This window comes from Salarias fasciatus, chromosome 18, assembly GCF_902148845.1.
Source record: "Salarias fasciatus chromosome 18, fSalaFa1.1, whole genome shotgun sequence".
Classification (NCBI taxonomy): domain Eukaryota; kingdom Metazoa; phylum Chordata; class Actinopteri; order Blenniiformes; family Blenniidae; genus Salarias; species Salarias fasciatus.
This window is the reverse complement of record NC_043762.1, coordinates 7504122-7525880: the sequence shown is the minus strand read 5'-3', so window position 1 is coordinate 7525880 and position 21759 is coordinate 7504122. Positions and strand designations below refer to the sequence as shown.

General features: G+C 49.2%; 1 protein-coding gene across 2 annotated transcripts in view; it reads left to right on the top strand.

Moving 5' to 3' along the window:
* The window catches only part of LOC115405098 (glypican-5-like), an 88446-nt gene that overhangs the window by 23777 nt on the left and 42910 nt on the right, over positions 1 to 21759 (top strand). The window contains exons 4-6 of one of the 2 annotated variants that reach the window (XM_030114556.1): positions 10884 to 11047; positions 12237 to 12293; positions 12855 to 12977. In XM_030114556.1, the coding sequence (XP_029970416.1) occupies positions 10884 to 11047; positions 12237 to 12293; positions 12855 to 12977 (344 nt within the window). The remainder of the gene's footprint in view (positions 1 to 10883; positions 11048 to 12236; positions 12294 to 12854; positions 12978 to 21759) is intronic. The other variant, XM_030114557.1, reaches the window with a different exon arrangement.

Sequence of the window (21759 nt, the reverse complement as noted above, 5' to 3'; positions counted from 1 at the left end):
GTGTGGGTGTGATTCGCTGTGAGTCACACGCTGAGGAGCAAAGGGTGACGGCAGAGATTTATGTACATCATCTAGAGGGACATAACTCAAACCTCCGCTGGAGCTCTGTCATGATCCCTTCGCCGTTATTAATGCGTAAGAGCTCTCAAATGTGACTCCCCCTCGACGCGAGTGGGAGATTTTTGGACATCGCACCGTTAACAGCGTCGGCTAAAAGCAGCGGTCGGTCCTGCTGCTCTCATTCATCTCTGATAAGAACACTTTTCACAAGCGATCCTCGCTGGAACCAGATTCACAAATGGATTCGACGCCTTTCTGAAGAGCGCGCTGTTGGTGGATCCAGTTTCGACTTGGCCATGATGTTCCACCGAATGTGCAGCTGTCTCCCTCTGATGAACTATTGTCTGTTATTCTCCGAGATTAGCGGTCAGAGAAGGGAAGAAGATGGTTTGATAGCAGCTTTATGTGAAAAGAAGAATCAGTTGATTCTGGCTCTGAACTGAAAGACGGTCAGAAGTGACAGAATTCACATTTCCTGTTAGCTGTTGGGCGGGCTGTCTGCTTTTGCCTCGCAGAAACACAGGGAAGTTAATGTTCCTGCTAATTTTTTTGTACGTGATGCTTTTACACGACAACCTTTCAAAGGAAAACGCATCTTTTTTCACACACTTCCAGCGGAGAACCACAGCACACACACACACGCATCCGCAGAGAGAGGAAGGGCGGTTGCCAGGCTGAAACACTGACCTAATAGAACTATGCAGAGAAACCGGGCTTGTATTTTGTCTGTGCATGTCCACGTGCACGCACACACGCGCGTGTGTGTGTGTGTGTGTGTGTGTGTGTGTGTGCGCGCGCGCGCGTGTGCGTGCTGCTTGGTATTCATGGGGTGGCTGGCAGGCCCGGAGCAGGGAGCCCAGCATGGGGACGAGTGGGAGAGAACTGAAAGGGTTCCAGCTAGGCCATACAAACCAGACCCAGCCAGCTCTAAACACACACACAAAAAAAACAAAAACAAAATCTGGGGCAATTGTTGTCTGGGAGGAAAAAAAAAATTAAAAAGGAAGTGACCCCGAGTCGGGCGTTTGTGGCTCCCATTTTCTGTTCTCACACATTTATAAAGATCCACTCAGGTGGAGTTCATTTTTCTTTGAACACGATGTAGCTTTCGTGTTAGGCCACTAGTGGACGCTGTTGTTTGTCGTGAAGCCACACACACACACACACACACACACACACACACACACACACACACACACACACACACACACACAGACACATGCAGTGAACAACACACTCTGAACACAAACAACAGGAGAACATGGACATATGGACAGACCACCGGGTTGGATTGTTACGGCATCAAAGTTCTCTAAAAGTTGCGTTTCCAGTGGCCCCATGCGACCAGACACCCAAAACGCCGCAGTCGCTTTGTTTTCACTCATAAACGGGGCCACAGACTCGTACAGTAAAACGCCCCGCAGTCTGTTTGTGTTCGCATCCAGCCCGAGCTCTTGTTAAATTTTATTTTCATCAAGCTACAATGGAAAGACTGTTAAATCTCCGCTACGCAATTACGGGGTCATGTTTACGGCCTTTACCCTGGTGCGTCCGTGCTGCTCCAGTCTTTAACCAGTGCCGTGTTTTAGTTAACGCACAAAGAAGTAACTGAGCCACAGTGTAATGTGGAGCTGCTATTAAAGGAATTAATGTGACTGTTTTTTTTTTTTTTTTCAAACCGGGATGTTATCCCAAACCGTTCTGTGGTTATTCTCTCTTTCTCTCTCACACTTGAAGCTGCGGACGACACAGAGTCTCCACTATACGCTGCTCGACGTCACCGCGAGGGAACGGGTCGTAACACATATACTGTACACGCTCATGTCACTTTAGTGGGTCTGCCAGGAGCCCCGCGCCGCCTTCTGACACATTCCTGCTCGCTCTGACATGAAGCGTGAAGGGTTAAAAGGAAGTGGTTGTGGATATTGGGGGAGCCCGGGGCTGGATTATGTTGAGTAGACACAATTAGGAGAAAATTGGGAAAGTATCCAGTGAGAGTGGCTGCTGGGATCGGGCCCCCGTGCAACCGGGAGCGAGGGCTCGTCACAACGCCGCCGTGTTGGATCGGTCCTGACGTCGCTTCGAAAAGGCCGCGGAGCTGCCGTTTACTGGGGCGCCCGTAAAAACGGCACGGCTCATTTGACCTGCGGGGAAACTTTATACACTCGGTAAAGATGAACGGCGTCGGATCGTTCTCGACACGCGGGAGTGCGTCGCTCGCCGCGCGCTTTTACGAGAGGCGGGTGAAAGCGGCGGAGATTAGAGCGGTTTATTCGCAGGTCTACCTTATCCGCTTGTTGGTTTTACCCCACCTTCTCATTACAGCCTTATGGAGGAATGATAATAGCAGCCTGGGACTTTAGATAATGGAAAGAAGGGCCGGTGGGACGGTCGGGAGGATTCATTTACCACGGCGGCACCTCGGCAGACTGCGTCGGCTCTTCTTTTACTGGAGACCACGAAAAGAAATGAGGGAACATTACTGGTGTGAAAACAAACATTATTATTCCAGCTTTCAGCTGAGGATTTGGAGATGTTATTACCAATATGAAGGATGCTGCAGCAGACGAGTTGCTCCAGTTACTCCTCAGTGCTTTTGCTCTGCTGTACGACGCTTCAAAGCAGTGGAAAAATCAACATTTCAGGACCAAAAGAAAAAAGTTCTGCTCAGTTTTACAGTATCTCTGTTCTCGAGGAGCATGCGTAGAAAATATCGAGGTTAAAAAAATCCAGAAAGTCGTCTCATCTGAGACATACAGAGAATCCTGTAGCCCGTATTTCAGACTGCGAGCAGGAAGGCTGCAAACCGCACTCGCTGCCAGTTTCTGTGCTCCGGCCGTCTTTCTGAGCTGCGTGCGCCTTTGGCAGCGCGTCCCGCCCCGGAGCCGACGGCCTTACTCAGCAGTCCATTAGCTAATGACGGCGGCTGCGGCGGATTTTCTCCCCAGCCCTCCTCGCACGTTTCTGCCCTCTGAGCCCCTCGCAGCGTTGCGCCGACTGGGGAAAATTCCTCTCAACGAAAAGCACGAGAAAACTAAAAGATTGAAGTGCTGCCTGGATCGAGATCAGAGGGGTCAAACACATTTTTTGTTCAGTTTTCCTGAATGATTTTTCTGAAATTCATTAACCCAAAATGTGGGTTCGGAGATGGCAGAATGTGCGGAATCCTTCAGAAGTTTTAAATTTCCAAGTAAATATCGGAAAGCAGAAGCGTCCCAGACTGAAAACGACAGTTTTCTACAGTCTGGCCATATTACTGCAGGCCCGTTCATCCAGTCAAACGCTGCCCAGTAAAATGTGTTTTGAAGGTTTCCCGTTACCGGCTCGCGGTATCAGGCAGCAGCTGGTGAGAAGTTAACACAAATGCATCTGTGTTAGGATTTCAGTGGTAACTGCTGGTTCAGTGGAAGGCTTCAAATGAACACCTCAGACTTTCTATTCCGAGGGGCTTATTTTCCTTTCTTGGGCCTTCGTATTGCACCGTATTGCAGACAAGATGAACTCGCTCGACCTCGTCCCGGTCTGTTTCTGGGCCTTCTTTCCGCTGTCTCCATATAGACCACAGCTCCAGTCCTCTGGGACCGCTCGGCACACTTCGTGTCTGTAACTCTCCCAGAAGATGGTCCGAAAGCCGAATGATAACGCTCATATTTACATAAAGAGAACGTCTCATCTGCGGCTGATTTAATCAGCGCGGAGCTCTTTACTTTATTGGAGTCTGAAGGAGGCTTCCCGGTGATATACGAGTGGCTGCGTCTCTCTTTAATTAGCGCCGACATCAGTGGGATTAAAGCGGGAAGCAGGTGGGGAGGAGGGGGAACCTGACGGAAACGGGACAGGATGGACGCAGCGTGATTTATACTGACTGGCCGTGGACGGGATGAGACGGAAGTGAAGCGACGAGCAGACGGTGGATGTAAATGTTATGGAGGACCGTCGCACGTCGGACTGTTGAGATCACAGCACAGTGTTTTATGACGTGAAACAGATCGAGGGCAGGACTGTTCAGCAAAACGGCATCGACAGTTTGAATGATTTTAGCTCATTTCTGGGTCAAATGTCCTTAAAGTGAGAATTACATGTGAAATTAGGAATGCTCGGAGCACTGGCGGTGCGTGATTATTGGGCCTTTGTTCATGAAATCATATGAAAGTACAGAAGGAAGTTCTTCTGCATGCGATTCCTGAGCTAAAATGTGTTTGACACCTCCGGTCTATTTTATTATACTTTATTACTTTCCCGCTCTGAAGAATTGTCTTTTAACAAACTTGATACGAGTTTTGCTCTTTATTCTCTCAATATTCCTTCTGAAATTTCTCCCCATGAATAGCCATTGGCCTGGAGATTTATTAATCCCTTAACTGGCTCAGATTTTCCCCCATATGGTCCGGGGTTTGAACTGGCAACCGTCCAGCCACAAGCCTGCTCCCTGAACCTGCAGGCCTCCGCCGCCGCCGCACTGCCGAGTCCAGACAAAGGGGGCTTATCCGCCTGCTTCCTTCGTATGCACATGTTTGTGTGTTGGCTTCGGATGGCGGTTTTTGTACGGTTTTGTGATTCTACCCTTTGTTTTGGTTTTTTTTTTCCAGCGGCAGCTTTACCTGCTGCCCGTTTCTAACGTGTTTGAAACGCGCGCCTCGTGCTTGCAGTGAACTCTCCCCTCCGCAGTCGTATTTGTCACAATTAAGGATGGAAATGGTCTGTTTAAACACAATTACCATGCAGAAATCCCCCCTCATTTGACATATAATTGATACTTTGAGGTTCCTTTGGAGAAAATGTTCTAAACAACCACGTTGCCAATGTCATGATGGAAAAGCGAGTCCGCCGGTCTTTCGACCAATCGCCTGCTGCATGCTCCCTCCCGCGCCAGCGTTTGACGAGCGTCTGTATTTTTCTAATTTGTTTTTCCTTAAGTTAGCAACCACACTGAAGCCAATGCCAGATAAATATACAAAGTCCAATCAGGCCTGCCGTTGTCTCGCCGTTTCCCAGCCTGCCTGCTGCTTGCACAGCTCGCCATCGGACGTTTATCTTGAAAGACATTCTTGTTTCTATTCTGCGCCGGAGTGAGGGGCTTTCGTTTTCCGTTGTTGTTGTTTAGTGTTTCTCTTTTAAAGTTAAGGTTTTATTGTCACTTGCAGTTTTCTGTCACATTTAATGAATATTTAATGCATAACACCCACAGTGCAACAGCTGTTAGGAGTTTTTTGAGCATTTCACTGCATTGTGCACCAGAAGGTTTTATTAATTAGCTTTATTGTGACATTTTTGTTATTTTCTGTAGCGACTGCTTAGTTTTTGAAAAATGTGGATGTTTGGAGTCGTGTGTACTCTGCACCACAACAAAAAAAACCTTCCAGTTTAAACATAAAGGTTATTACGGCTCCATTTCCCCGGTCCAGCCCACCCGGGGTCAGATTAGGCTGTATGTGGTTCCTCAACTGAAACGGGTCTTGAAGTTTTAAAGTAACGACTTTTTGACCAGAGAGTGGCTGGTTTGAATTTCTGAACTGACGAGAGATTTAGGTGTAGAAAGTTCCAGCCTTTCAGAAACCACACAGGGCAGCCGATCAAAACCTCTGGAACCGCAGCTGCCGACCTGTGACGGCGAGCTACGAGGTCAACTCTGAATAAAACGGGCCGAATCGACGAAATACCTTCTGTTCCTCCCACGGTCCAGACAAAAAAAGAAAGAAGAAAAAAAAAAACATGCGTGCAAGGTTTGTTATTGACTCAGAATTAATCTGAGTTGAATAAGAGATGGTGGAAACGGTGGACTCATTAGCCTTTTTATGGATCCAAATAAATGAAATTGACAATTTCATCTGTCTTTGACTAGTAGAATTAACTTTTCAAAGACTTACTGCGAGTGTACACACCTCTGAGATTGAGTGAATAATTAAAATACTGAGAACGACCCAGCAGAGGGAAAGCCTTGTTTATAATCCTGCGCTGTTTCCATTGGGGTCGATCACCTCCGAGACTCACAGCTGCGTTAAATAAGGTTCATCTATTGTCGTATGTGAGGTCAGGGACTGGTAATGGAGCGCAGCGTGTGAACGAGATTGGAAAACAGTCCGCTGCTCAGCCACTGGAACCATCAAAATCCAGCTCAGGAAGTCGACTCGTACGTTTGTTGGAAATGGCAGGAAGTTCAGAGCCGCGCCGAGTCGAGCGTTTGGCCGTCGCTCGCCGCGGCGAAGCCGACCAGCGGGATGGCTCCTGGAGTGAAACAGTGCAAACAGAACTCTGCTTGTATTGAGCAGGAAAGTGAAGCACAGGGTTGACTGACTGATCGTCCCACAATGCTCCGTGCTCGGTGCGGGGGGCGGAGGGGGGCTGAGAAAGTTCCCCTGGCTTTACCGGGTAATCCCTCGATAAATAAACTGGGAAGAAAGACCACCGCTGCTATCTGTAAGCCAATACTCCCCCGGAGGAAGGATGGCCCTGGGCTCGGCTCGGCTCGCATGCAGCAGATTCCCTCTCTGCTCTCCTCACATTCTGGCCTCAGGATGTGTTCATGAAGCACACTGGACCGAGAAGCAGACCCTTGCTGGAAGGGAAAAATTAGGAACCTATACCACTTTTTTCAAAGGACGAATTTTTAAAGTATGAATACTGAACAGATTTGTGTGTATGTGCGTGTGTGTCCCGTCACCGTTAAAACACCGATCCGTCCCGTGAGCGGCAGGAGGAGCGACATTTCATTGGGCGGCTCAGATTCACATAGAACACATGCCTGGTATTTCCCCAAAGTCTCCCCACATGGAGAACATGCATCCCATCAATCTGCTGCCGCCGTCGCTCTCTGTCCTCAGCCAATCACACGAGGAATGCTGCGCAAGATAACTGAAATTGTGAAGGTATAACAAGGACAAACAGGTGGTCTCACACACACACACGGACACACACACACACACAAGCAAGCAGTCATGCTGAGCCCAAATGGGATTTCCATTCTCACGCCATCATCAGGTCAGGAGATAATTGATTTATGAGCGTGTTTTACCACATGTCGTTTCTCAGCCTGTCATCTGATTGGCCGTCAGGATCGTGTGGTCGTAAGATCCGGCCTATAAGAACAGCATGTCTCTATTTCTCAGGAGGCTCCTCCAGAGGACACGGTTTATTTTCCCTCAAGTGACTTTGTGATCTGTTTACATGGTTGTGTGTTTTCTTGGGCATCGGAATGATTTTGTGTTGTTTCTTTGTTTTGAATGTCCGGCTCTCCGCTCTTCCTTTTATAAGGCCTCTTTAAAGGAGCTTTTGAACCGGTTCACTGTGGCTTGGCTGTAAAAATAACAGAGAAATGCAAACAGAACTGCGAGTGACCTCCTCTTCATGTCCATATTTTACACTGTTTACATTTTCTTTTGTCGGGAAGAATAGCAAAGCGTCACATGAAGGCAGGTGAGAAACGGCGAAGGGCTTAATACTTCACTGTCCCTCCTGACACCGTTTCCCCTGGACTCAAACCGGGGACTGGATCGCCGTGTGCTTACCAATACCATCACTTAACTTTAGAAAAGTCATTCAGGATTCCCCGCCGGTGGACAGAAGTCCTGAACCTGCCTGTGATGAGAGTTCTGTATTCTGTGATTTGAATTGAATCGTTTAGATAACGGTAATGAAGTCATGAGATTTGTGGAGATGCAGACGGTTTGATATCTGGCTGTGCTCGACCACGTGCACATATTCGTCTTTTTGCTGACATTGACGTAATGTATTTTCCACAAAACGCTCCTTAACTAAGCTCAACTTATCCCAGCATCGACCTTCGTCTGACCTTGAAACACGTCGTCGCCTCAAAATAATATCCCTGAACATCACAGGGACTCGGTTTGTGTCTCTATATATCAGACGAGTCCGCATAATGTCACTGCGCTGACAGATTTAGGGAACCACGTCGGTAAAACACCACACACACGCACGGGACTCTGTCTCCATGCTGTAATGCATTCCTTCTCCCGAACCTGAACCATCAGTTTACGCCTCACCCTGACTAGAACCCCGACCTCAGCATCAGTTCAGCGTTAAAACCTGTACAGATGCAGAATGCTGTGGGGTCTCCGCTCAGCAGAGCAGATGGACACGCACGCACGCACGAACGCATCCTCGTGCACGCCGCAGCAGACCTCCCAAGTGCTGCAGTCTGGACATGACGTCATGTGGCTTTATGTTGTCACAAATATGTGCTATGAATCTCAGGAATGTTTTTGGCTAAATACAGACGAGGCGTGTGAGTCGCTCCCACAGTGTCTGTCACATGAATTTAAATATTCATATTGTAATTTGTTTTTTTTTCTAAAAAAAAAAGAAAAGTTTTTCCACATTCACACATTGCATTTGGAGGATATTGGCATGAATATATATGATTAATTCATTTCATTTTTATTTAACTTATTTTTCCAAAACATTTTTTGTATCGTGTCTTATAATTGAATCAAATCAAAGTGTCTTTGTTCAACTTTTTGTTAGTTTTAATGTTTCATGCACATTGCATCTTGGTCTTCTTCCACTTCTTTCCTGGCCGCCGCCGCCTTCTCTCTGTTGATTCTTTTTTTTTTTTTTTTTGCTAACCGCCCTCCAAAAGCTTTGTCTCCTCTAAGACCCTGTTGACCACCTCTAGCCTGATCTCCTCATCGAGGAGGTTCTTCCAGTGAGAAGGATCTCCTCCTCATCCTCCACCCTCTGTCTGAGCTTCATCCTCCTTTCCTCTTCTCCCTGGAGCTCCTGACGTTCTCTGTCAGGCGGCTGTTTGGAGGTTTTCTGGAGCTTTCATTTTTCCTCCATGCATTGCTGCCGTGATGCGTGATGTGCGTTCACTCTGCACATGGTCTGTCTGCAGAAGCATGGCGGCACATGCAGAAGGTGCATGTGGCATTTTGCGTTGACGGTGTTACGTGGACCGAGCAGTTGCTGCGCTCCGTCGTCTCTCACCGCCACAGTGCGACGACGCATGTGGACCGGGGGTCCGTGTGCATGCGTGGCTGCACGTCGCTCTGCCCACATGTGAGCGTGTTTTATGGGTCTGGAGGGAGTTAAGGTTAATGCAGTAAAACAACCTTCCGCGTGCCCAGCGTCTGCCCGGAGAGACGATTTAAGGCCGGTAGAAGCTCGCAGAGCAAAAACACTGCAGCAAAAACACCGAGGGGCGGTTGGTTAGGAAGCGAGCTCTGATTCCAGTGAGTCCCATCGCTGAGAAGCAACTATCTGTTCAGTAAAACCCTCCATTTACACGGCACAGAAGATGAGTGATCCGCCTGCCTCACCCTGCAGGGAAAGTGTATTTTTAGACACTTTGTAAGTGTTAACACATTTTTTTTTTTCCAGCGAGTTCCAGACTAATCCAGCGTCTTCCCAGCATGTGGACCCAGCCCTCCGAGCAACGGTTTAATCATACATGCTCCTTCCAGATGAAGTTTATGTGTTTGTTTGTGCTGAGAGGCTTCAGACGTGTCTGCCCACCACTTTCGCAGGAGGAGAACTACTTACTTTTTATTCAGATAGTTTCACTTTTATTGACGCTGGGAGCGGCTCTGCAGGTCTGCACCGGGCTGCCAGACCCTGCACGTTGGGTCGAATGGAGCTTTGTCAGTTCTGATGTACATATAAGACACCGTAGAATTTGAATTTAGTCTCGCCTCTCCTCCTATGGAGTAGACTTCGCCCAAAGGAGAATAAAAATAAGAAAATAAAGAAAAAGAGTGCAGCAAATTTTAAAAAAGAAGCTTGAAAACTGTAATGTGCAATCTCCAATCCACTACAAAGTGTAATCCTCCGTAGATAAGAACGTACAATAAGACCTGGCTGAGGTCAGGTGATCATTGTGATTTGAAGCCAGTTCCCCTGCAGCAGCATCCAGACCTTAAATTGCCCCTAAATTGTGAATGTGTGTGTTTGTGTGTGTGTTACTTTGCCCTGTAGTCAACAGTCCCAGCTGGGATCGGGTCCAGCGGGTCTAGAAGACGGATGAGTGGATGGATTTAAAGATGGAATCGAAGCTGTAAAGTAGATAATAAAAGGAAATTCTTCGTCCGAGAGACGTCGTTATTGTTTATTTGCTCTGGTAAAACGTTCCAGTGTGATTCACTAAATGCTGGAATTCCATTAATTTCCTAGAATGAAGACGAGCAGAATAATTAGCACTTCTTCTAACTGTAAATCTTCCACTTCTGAGTCTGAAGGGAAGGAAGTGATGCTGCTGTCTCATTGGACGGCCCCACGCCACAGAGTGACTCATCCCCGAGGCTCCACGCCGGAGCCATTACACTCCGTCTCTCTGGCTAATTGAACGCCACTTAATAACGCCGCCCGGAGGCTTTTAAGCCAATGAGATGTCATCGATTTTGCCTCTCGGTTTGAAGCACACGCCCCTTCCTTCTCTTGACCCGGCTCCCTCCTCCTCTCCGCTGCCGGCTTTAACGGCCCTCCAGAGATGCTTGCCGGCCGTGCACACGTGCGCTCACCTCCATGAGGTAGTGGAATGTTCTCCATTTACCGGCCGTAACTCACTCATCGCACCGCTTTCTCTCATCGCCCGTTTCCCACGTTGTCCCGCTCCATAATTCTGCTCACCTCTCTCCACTCGCTAATCACTCAACACAGATGTAGGCGTTCTTCATCTGGAGCGGAGACGCCATCAATCTGACGGCGGGGGTTCGCGCTCCGGCAATGAATCTGCTCGCGACCGCTGCGTCTCGTGTGGGTTGTTTGGTTTGGAGGTCACCCCGGCGGCCGCCCCACCCACGACTGTTTCTTTTTTTTTAATAAGCATTCTCGGCTTAACAGGTGTCTGTTTGCTCCCCTCTCTCTCACAGGTGGACAAAGTGTGTGGCCTTTCCACCAAAGAACCTACAGGCACGCAGCCGACGAGTGCGGAGGTCGCGACCCCCACCGTGACCTCCGCCTCTCCGCTGCCATCTGCCGCCCCCTCCCGAGCCCTCCCGGAGCAGTGGCTGGGGCAGCTGGCTCACTTGAGGAGGTAAAACCTTGAGTCTCGGCGTTCTCTGCCGTCGCTTCGCACCTTCTTTGTAATGATTGCTTGTATAAAAACACACACATCCTCACACCGTAAAAGCAGCGGCTGGCGCTGCCGGCCGTGCCCTCCACCTGGCTGCGTCCTGGGCCCACAGCAGCTGGCAGAGACGAGGGGCAGCGGCGGGAAGATTAATCCTGACGGACCGACGGTTTCCTGTTTATCCAGACGGCCGCGCCACCAGCCCTGCGCACCAGCCGGTCCCGGCTTAAATAGCAGCACAGACAGAAACACACACAGTTTTGCCCGCCCGCCCGCCCGCCCGCCCCGGTCCCAGACCGTGAATCAGTGAGGTGAAGCCAGGCGAGCTGACAGCTCCGGCCTGGCACCGCCGCCGCCATTCATGGCCGCGCAGTCCAGCGCCGCCCCGCTGCCAGCGCCGACCACTTCAGAGGCCGCCGGGCACGGAGCTCTGACAAATATGAGACTGGAGCAGAGGTGTCAAACATGAGGCCCGTGGGCCAAAACCGGCCCGCGAGCGGCTCCAATCCGGCCAAACCATGAGACTGAAGAAGTCTCAAAGAAAACATTGATTTTTCTTAAAATACAAATTTCTTAAGAGTTCAAATCAATTTTTAGGACATTTCGCTGTTTTTCACCATTAGAATTTGTTATATTCTGGAGTAACTGTAATTTTTGTTAAAAAAAAAAAAAAAAACATTTTCATGGCTCTGTTTTACCCACTCCAGGTGAAATTGTTCTCTCCATGAACCGAAACGTGTTTGGCACCTCCAGACCAGAGCAACATTCATGTTTTAATGAGGGAAGAACAGATAAACTGAGCTGTGAATGAATATTGAAGCCTTTCCACGTGATGTTTGCTGGTCTGTGCTAATGTGTGTGTGTGTCACATGCCATGATGTGTTTCAGTGTTGGATTTGGTGTGGGGTGAAGCGAGGGGCATCGATTCATCTGGGATGTGACCGGTCTCTGCATGTGCATGATTAATCACTCTCTTCCAGGGTCAATTGACTGTCTTCTCTCCCTCCCTCCCCCCCCTCCCCCGCCCCTCGTGTCCTGTCATGTCCTCCCTTTTTGTTTTTCTGCTGTCTTTCTCTCTCGATCCCCGTCTCACCTTCCTGCATCCTCCCTGCTTGCACCAACCTCCCCTGGACTCCACCTCACCATTTCCCAGCTCATTCCCCCTGAAACCCTCCAAGAACAATAAACATAGTCTGAGAACGCTCTCTAGGTAAGCATGCACCCAGGGGACTCATCCGTCTCACTTCCTCTCACAGTTTGCTCACATTTGATAGCTGACACTGTCCCGTCACTAGCTCGGGTTCACACGGCAGCGTTTCTGCCGAAATGAAAGACATGCAGTTAGTTTTTTTTGCACTTCTGAGGCGTGATTTCACCGCCTGCCTCAGCACATCGCCGGCGACGCGCTCCCGATCAGCCACTGATTCGCGACGACGGCGTCCGTATTGATAACATGTGTGAGCGGATCTGATGAGGCCGGTTCTTCACCGCACAGCGGAGCGCAGGAGAATGTGCTGACGCAGCGAAGTGGTCACATTTTGAAGCCGTTCATCTTCAGTATCATCGTGTGTGTTCATTACATGCACCGATTGGGAAGAAGAATACACTTCGTGTTTGCTGTTAGTCGGTATTTTGTTCCAGAGCGTGTCCTCTGACCACACTGAGAAGTCTGAATCGTACAGTCGTTCCTCAGTCGTCTCTTTTCTAACGTGTTTGTTGGATGTGAAGGATGCGACATGCCTCCATAAACCTGCGCCTTTCTTTTTTCCAGGGAGTTCTTGATGTATCTGCAGCGCTACAAGGCCTTCTTCGCGGCCCTGCCGGAGATGCTGTGCGAAGGGGAGAACGTGGTGGACGACGCCACGTGTTGGAGCGGAGACGGCGTGGTGGAGAGGTAAAAAAACAGCCTCGGCGCTGCTGCTTGTTTGTGTGTTGCTGGTAGTTGTTGTATCAAAATATATTGATTCTGTTTTTGAACATTGAAATATTTGGGAAAGAAAAGCTAAAACTCCGGTTTTTATCCCGCGTTGGCTCTTATGAGATAATATTAGTCTGTACATCTGGCTGCTGTTAATCACTGTGGAAATGAGGAAATCATTAAATCCATCGCCGCCCTGAGTGGATGCAGACAGAAGGAGCGGCTGCATGGATTCCTCTGCATTGTCCTGGACTCATTCACAGAATCTCTCCACTCTGCTTTCCTTCCAGTATTTATGAGGTTTTATTTAGCTCTGATTTATAGGCACGGCCTTGGAAGCCCTCTTCCTGCTTTTGGTTTTGGGCTCGTCTTTTCGAGACCGAGTGTGTGTGTGTGTGTGGTTGGTTATGTGCCGATTGTCAGGGAGATGACGCAGATTACTGAGCCTCAGTAAAATGATTCCCTCTGCTGTATGCGTGTCTCCGACGCTCTGGAAGCTTCGGGACGATGGGGTCGCGGGGTCACGCTGTGCGGCGGTGGCCTTCGGCTGGCAGCCTCGGCCTCTTGGCACCGCCAGTGTTAGCTTAGGCAGAGAAAAACAAGTTTCCGGGATGCCTTCCCCCTGCGATTGTCCGATCACTCAGCTCTTGGACCAGTCGTGCCGTACGTGAGGACATGAGTCCAGATATCTGGGATTCAGAACATTTTGTTATTATTTCAGTTGGCAGTGACACACTTCTTCAAAGATTTATAAAGAATCGAAGCATCTTTCCACATCTTCTTTTCTCCTCTCCTCTTCTTTTGTGCCCCCTGGCTTCATCTTGTTACCTGAAGTGTGTCGTCCTACAGTGCTAATGGCTTGTGAGAGTGTGTTATCACACACTCCCTGGTGAGCGCCGGGCCTTCGCTTGTGGTGTCAAGTGTTCCTGGTTTGAATAAGAAAGCAGGACCCCGCTGAGACACTTGGCACCAGTCACAAACTCTTCAGACGGGCCTCTTTCGCTGCATCTGACTCTGCTGGCGTGTTTTACCGGGGGAGGAGGAGAGAGCGGGGCATGAAGGCGGGGGGGGGGGGGGTCCGCCGGTCCGGTGCCGTGATGCCCCTCGTGCCTCGATGTGCCCCTGATGAGGGGAGCATGGTGGAGGGCCGGTGCGGGTGGTGGTGTGTGGGGGGGGTTGGCAGCATAAAGACCCATTGTGGAGTCAGAGGAGTGGGGCGCAGCCCTGCCGTGGGGACCCCCAAAGCCTGGAGGGGGAACAAAGACCCTCCTATGAGGCTGCATGGGAAAGACTTGGACATGGCTGCCGGCGGTTCTGCCACCGACCGGGCAGGCCGGGCCTGGGAAAGCCCGATGAAAACACCGGGAGATACGAGGGAAGAGGAGGCAGACGCAAGAACCAAGGGGCCAAACGAGAGTGTACTCGACATTTAGGACGTTTCGCCTTCACACGACAACGTTTTGAAAACGATGTCTGTTTCCAATGAGAACAACGTAGTTCTCATGCCAGGCTGCGAGGGGGCGCTGTTGGTGGTTTTGTGATGAAACCACACACACACACACACACACACACACACTCTGTCTCATGGGATCTATATGCACGTTAACAGCTGGCGGGTTCGCTCAGTCAAAAAGTGTTCTTGCAAGAAGACACACATCCACATGTGAGAACGCACACACACACACACACATGCACACATGGGCACACTTGTGTGTTCTGATACTTCAAAGCCAGTCCGAGGCATTTGGGCTTGAAATTCCCCTCCCTTCTTTATTCAGCATCTGATGACAGCGGGGCAGGCGGAGGGGGGGGGGCGAGGCGAGCAGTTGCACTCACTGTTGGCACGCGTTCAAACATCTCAGCACATTTCCAGCACATGCGAATACTTTACGCCGTCTCTTCCGGAAAGATACGGCCGACCGGCGTTGCCACTTCATTCAGCGCGCAGGCAGTCGGTCGCTGTATCGCTGCTGTGGCTCCGGCGACCGACTCGTCTGTCTTCACCGCTTTAGTGGATCGCTCTCATCCGCTTCTCTGGAGTTTGCATGTTTTCCCTGGATTTCAAGCACTTTTTGCCTCTTGACACAGCGTTTCACACGCACACATTTTGTGCGTTTTTGAAACGCCGCTGCAGGAGAAACACTTTTATTAGCCTGTTTACTGCAGAGCAGCAGTTAGATGGTCTTATTAAAGAGCTCAGAAGACGATAGCAGATCGACGCCTAGTCTTAAATGAACTACATTTCTGGGAAGAAAAAGCTTAATAAATGCTAATAGTGCTTTAAACCCCAGCTAGTTGATCTGTGAAGTGTTCATTTGTGATCCATCTGTCAGTTTTTAATCTGACAATGATACATTGATGGGAAAAGACCAAGCAACATACACACTGATGTACACTTAATGACAGTTATAGCATGACAACAGTACAGTTTTCATATTTATCGTTACAGTTGAGTATTATATGAAAATATGGACTAAAAAATACCATGTTTAATTATATACTTATAATACTGAAATATGTGTAGTATGTCAATTTTTCCACAACACACTCGTGTCTAATAAACAACAATGTGTTTTTTGCATCTCGGTTGTATTTTGCACTCCGTATGAAACAGCAACAGGATTGCATTTCATTTGGCTGAAATCCACAAAACAAGCTTCAAATTGTGAGTTCACTCTTAACGGTCAGTCTCGATGGAGGGGTGGATGTGTTTGTTCTTTTCAGGGAACCAGAGGAGTGAAATTAAATTTTTTATGCAGTCATTTACGCTTTAGGTCTCGTTTACGCAACGTTTCAAGTTGAAACGAATCATTTTTGCTTTTTCGTTTGAGGAAAGTTTCACAGAAAGGATTTGAAAACATTGTCTGTTTCCACGGAAACGACTGAAACACTGAACGATGGTGCGCTATGAACATTCCAGTCCACGGGTGTGTTTCCGAACGCTACTTCAACGTGTTTCAAGACATCTGAATCTGTCTCTGGTCGGGTTTGTCCAGGCTCTGGATGGTTGAGACGGTCTCTTCCTGAAAATGCGCAGGGATTCGCCGGTACTGAGCTCATTTACATGCTCCGAGCGGCGGCAGAATTTCTGTTCAGTGGAGTGGAAAAGAAGCAGAGGCCGTGTTCACACTGCAGGTCCTGATGTTCAATTTCCACTTTCTGCTGAGGCCGGTTTTTCTTCCTCATGCTTGTTCGCATTATAATTTAAATGCCATCAGACTCCGGCGCTGAGAGTTTATGGACCTGAAACAGAAGACATGCTTCACATGTCGATTTCAAACTTGTGCAGTTAAAGCCAAGAAAGTTCTGACCGAGTGACGGTGAGAAGGCGCACGGGAGAGTCAGGAGAAGGTGAAGCTGAACGAAACAGCAGATATTCATCACACGTGAAAGTGTTTGTGATCGTTCCTTGAAAAATTCAGATCTGCGCTCATAAAAACTCTGATATGTATCGCATATGGGTAAGAAAGTGAGATTTTTGGGGAAACGCTGGCGTGCGAGATGACTCCATCACTTCATCCCCTCGTCCGTCCATCTGCTGCGCGGCTCCGTGCAGCCGGGGATCGTGGGAAGCTGCGTCCCGCCTGACGCTGGACCGGAGGCCGGGAACGTCCTGGACCGCTGCTCGGTCTCAGCAGCACCACAGCCCGATAAATACTGGACCTGTCTTCAGCTTCTCCGCAGAATGTGACGCCGGTTTGTCCAGACCGGACTCTGGGTGTGTGTTGCAGTGTGTGTGTGTGTGTGTGTGTGTGTGTTCTCCGAGAAGAGACGCACAGCCAATAACTCATCGTCATACTTACGGGATGATCCTGAAGTTTTGGGATTAACCCAGGAGAAGGTCCGCAGAGCGAGTGCTCCCGAATGCCTCGCATTTTTATCAGGTTATGACAATCCGTTTGTTTATCGTCTTGACATCTGGAAGCGATTCCGGTAATGCAGTGAGAACCGGGGCGACGCTCCGACCCGCCGCTCTCCGCTCTGCTTCCCCGGCGCTCTCCTGGGTCGGCGGGGTTTAGTCTGGAAAATGCAAGCGGACTGGATAATGAAAGTCTAGCGGAGGAGACAATAAATTAATTACTGTCCGCTGACGGCTGCAGATACATTCCTGAGGCCCTGCGCCGTTTGGACGTCCGCTGAGTCTTCTGTGCAGGAGAGAAGAGAGAAGGAAGTCCAGGCGCAGCAGACGGGATGTCGTCATCGGAACATCTCACATTTGAACACTTTCTGTAGGTTTTAGATGTATTGATCCCTTATCATCCTCAGTGTTTCAGTCAAGTTGCAGTTCCTGTGAAGACAGACGCTGATGTGGCCTCGTTCACACAGCGTCACGTTTTGACACTCACTTTCTCATCTTCTGGTTTTTGTTTTTTTTTAGGTGAAAAAGTAAGAACACACTCTTTCCTTTCACCTGCACCGCCCCCTCTGCTGTTAGACGTCTCTTGCATGGCGTTCCCTCCGTCCCCCGCTCGCTTCCACCTCTCGTCTCCATTCAGTGACCCGTCCCTTTCCCATAACCCCCGGGCTGCGGCCCGGGCCCCCGGCCTGACCCGCTCCACGCCGCTTTGACTCCTCTGTCTTCGGAGTCTGCGTCTCAGTGAGAACAACAGCGGCCGTATTTCACTTCCTGAGTTATTTACTCTCTGTGCAGAAACGCCTGGATTGTTCATCTAGATTTATGGAATTTCTCAGAAGCGGGAGCGGCGGCGTTAAAAGCCTCTCTGTGTAGATTGTATGTCAGCAGATGAAGCGGCGTCGGCCCTGCAGGAGGAAGATTTGCCAATATGGGACTTAACATGCCTCACAGTGAAGAGTGTTTATGTGTTGCAGCCTCTTCAAGTCTGTGTTTTATGATGTGCTTTGTGCACAGTGTATGTTTGTGAAATTCCCTCCCAAAACCCCTTTTTTTCCCCACTCTTATTATGATCAGTTTTTATGGAAAGTTTGCCGTTTTACAGCCTCTCCCTCGCGCTGAGCGTCGGGCCGCCGCTGTGTGTTCAGCTAATATCATTAAAACGCCACAATAGACTGGCATGTTTCACTGGAGCGGCTCCGACTGGGAGCGATGGACACGGTGCACTCACTAACCCCTGCGTCTGCCCATTGGCAAGGCATCAAACTCATAGCAGGAGGGGAGGGAGAGGAAGCGCGAATGGAAAACAATGGCTCGAAGGAGGGAAGATCTCATGGACAGACGAGGGAGAAAGGAGGGATGTAGGTCAGCGGCGGCAGGAAGCTGCGGCTCCGTGTCTGTGCTTTAATTGCCTCTATGAGCGCCGTTTGAAGTTCCTGCTGCTGGCGTGTCTGGGCGCCGGCCAGCGCCGCCTCTACATCACTGTCCTCTGCGTGTGTTGGCGAGGGATGTGCTTTACCTCTCCAGCATCCCTGCTCAGTCTGACACGCACCACTCCCTCGTACCGCCGTCTGCGGAAACAACACTCAACGCGCATCCTCCCGGACCGAGCCCTTCAGTCACGTTTCATCTCGTGTCGTGAAAATGTCCCGGGAGGCTCGCCGGTGACGCTTTGTGAAACCCGTCATGCTGAATATTCGTCTCGTAATGGTTTGATTGTCTGGACCTGTAACCTGATGATCGGCTTCATTTCCGTGATTCTCAGAGAATCGAGCTGCGGGGGGAAAAGTCCGGGACGGTAGGCGCCACGTCGCTCCCTGAAGAGAAGCAACTGCAGACCGCTAAAGCAGGGTGTCAAACATAAGGCCTGCGAGCCAAAACCGGTTCCTCCAGAGGCTCCCGTCCGGCCAAACCACCGAGCAAATTGGACGAATGAAAGAAAACACTGATTTTTTTTTTATTTAAACAAATTTCTTAAGAGTAGCAAGCAACGCTGAGACCTGAGCTGAGATATCCGTGATGCTGCAATAAAAGATGGCAAACCACCAGCCTCAAAGCCGTGCAGTCTGGGGGATGTTAGGGAAAACATACTGAATGCAACAGTTTTTGGGATATCTCACTGTATTTTGCAGCTGAAGCTTTCATTGTATTTTTTATATGAAGATTGTAGTCATTTTTAATTATGAGTTTCCATTTTTATTTCTAATTTGATATTTTTCTTACACTCTGTACCACAACAGAGAAAAACGTTAAAGTTTGATGCTAAAGCCTCTTTATGGTGCTATTTTGCCGATCCACTCCACCCGAGAGGAAATGTTGCCGCATGCGGCCTCTGGACTAAAAACTGTTTGGCACAATTTTGCTGCTTATTCTTGTGCTCCTGTGTTTCACACCAGATTTATCCAAGTTACAGTCAGCAGCTTTCTGGAGCCATTCTTAGTTTGCTCTGGGGGAGAAGTGAAGGATACAACCTGGACACACTCACACACGGTGTGTTTTGCTGGAGGAGAGAAGAGGAAAATCCATCTGTCATCAGGAAATAAATTGATGGTGATAAACTGTAAAGATCAGATGATGTCGATTCTTCATCTTGAGCTGCTGGATCGTTTTCCTGACATTAAACCCAAACAAGTCAATATCGTTTACTTTATCCATCTATGACGGTCATCTTTAAAATATTCAAGTCACATGTAGAATATTGTTTTTATACTCCATTTTGTTTTCCTCATGAAAGTGCAGGAAAGTCTTGCCCCCCTTTCAGTTTTCATCGAGATCCTTTCCCCAGTCGGAGCACATCTGCTACGTTTTGCCTGAACATGTGTTCACAGCTAATGCGGCTCATGACAAATCTTCATCTTTGCCTCTTATCATATCGGCGACACACTTTCTCACTCCTCCAGTTCAGTTTACATTTCAGCGCCGCTCGAAGGCGGAGGAAAGCCACCGGCGGACCCCCGGCTTTGATCCCGACACGCAGCGCAGGACGGCGTGGCTCCGGGATTATATCCACCAGGCCATCTCACACACACACACACACACACACACACAGAGCAGTGTGGTCGCCTCTGATTCACACAGCCAAACCTCTCTTTTCGTCACTATATTTAGGGAAGTTGTTATTCTCTGCAGGCCTCACCGGGGTGACTTAAAGTCTGAAATCGAACTGCGTGTTTTATGGTGCGGTGTTTATCTGAAGGGTGCGTTTGGCCGTTCGGGGGCCCCCGTACCCTTTTAGGGGACGTTGAGATTAAGTTTTCACTGTGCGGTATTTACCATCGGAGTGCGAACCGCGGACGAGGCGTCTGGTTTGAGTCCAGCCGCTGAGTTTTGAACCGCCGTCCAAGTTGTTGTCCAGCCCAGTGGAAAGGTATGCGAGTTTGAAACGAAAATGAACGACACGCACGGGAGGAGAGAGGGAAAGCTAACAAAACCAGCTCTGTACAAACAACAAAAGTACAGTACACTACTGTGAAGGCCGTTGTGTGTGCGCGTGTGTGTATATGTGTGTGTGTGTGTGTGTGGTAACCTGAAACCACAGGGAAAACGTTCCTAGAATTCCGGGTGGGTTTGGTGTCGTGGCTCGCTCGCTCGCCGGAGCCCCCTGAGCGGTGCCGGGAATGCGGCCTCTGCACGGAAGAGCTGCAGAATGAAGGGGAAAGTCCCGCCCTATTTTCATACATCCACACACACACACGCATGCACACACACACATTCCTCACCAGCTAACCAATTAAAGCATGTATAGATAAAAGTTGGCATCAGGGAAGCACTTTGGATGATGTGTTCATGATCAGTTCCCCCCAGAAAAGCTTTTCTTTCTAATCCACTCAGCCTGCAGCTCGGCCGTGCACAGACCTGCGTCTGTGCACGTTTTGACGTTTGGGAGAATGGGCGTCTTGTTTAGAGTCGGGTCCCGGGGAATGAGCGATGATGGCTGGAATAGCCAAACGCGAGCTGGACCTGGTTCAGATTGGCCCCGGCTCCCGGGCGAGGACTTGGCCTGCGAGCGCCGGAGAGCCCGGCTCCGTTTAGCAGCGCAGACGTCAAGAAACAAACTCGTCACACGCAGCGAGGAGGCCAGCGGACGCTGCAGGCCGAAGCCCCGTTGAAACCACAGCTTTTTTCATGTGAAGACAGAGAACGTCCGCCGCGTCTTGGCCGCTCGGAGCCACTGAAACGCAACTTTTTGTCCGACATGTATCAATAACTGTAAAACCATTATAATTTTTAGAGTTTATTAAAGGTTCTGACCTGATGCTGAACCTTATTTAAAACAAACATTTTGACATTTCCCATCTTTTGACAGGCGGCAGGAGCTCCTCATGCTTGTCATTTGAATTAACGCAGCTTCAGTTTTGACTCGGGGAAACAAAAGTTGAGGCGAAGGACGAAGGAAATGGAAGCTTCAGCATTTCCGAACAGATAAAAATCAAGCAAAACTGGAAGAATCCAGACTTTCCTGTCAAGATTCAATGAAAAGACATGAAGAGACGAGACCAGAGGAGTGAATCCAGCTTGTAACTTTACCACCAAGGAAAACCGTCGAGAAATCCTGAATTACTTGATTTCAGCGGTGGCCAAGACGCCGAAAACGACTCCAACTTGTTTGAATAGGCCTGAATATTCCCACACCGAGTTCGCCTTTTTTTTTCTGTTTTTTCAAGGAAATCAGAAATGTGTTTTGGCCCCGTGTTTATTGAGTGATTTATAAACTGCCAGCAGCACTTCAGAATATATTCAGTAAGTAAACAGAGGCCGATATAACGATTCGGCAGCTCTGCTGCTTCTCGTCGGGACTCTGGCTACACTTTAGTGTCCTGATTGAACTGTTCCCGGAGTTTATGTGACATTTTCAGAGGTGATTTCAAGGCCACTGTTAAAGCAAACATCCAGTCGAAATAGTTC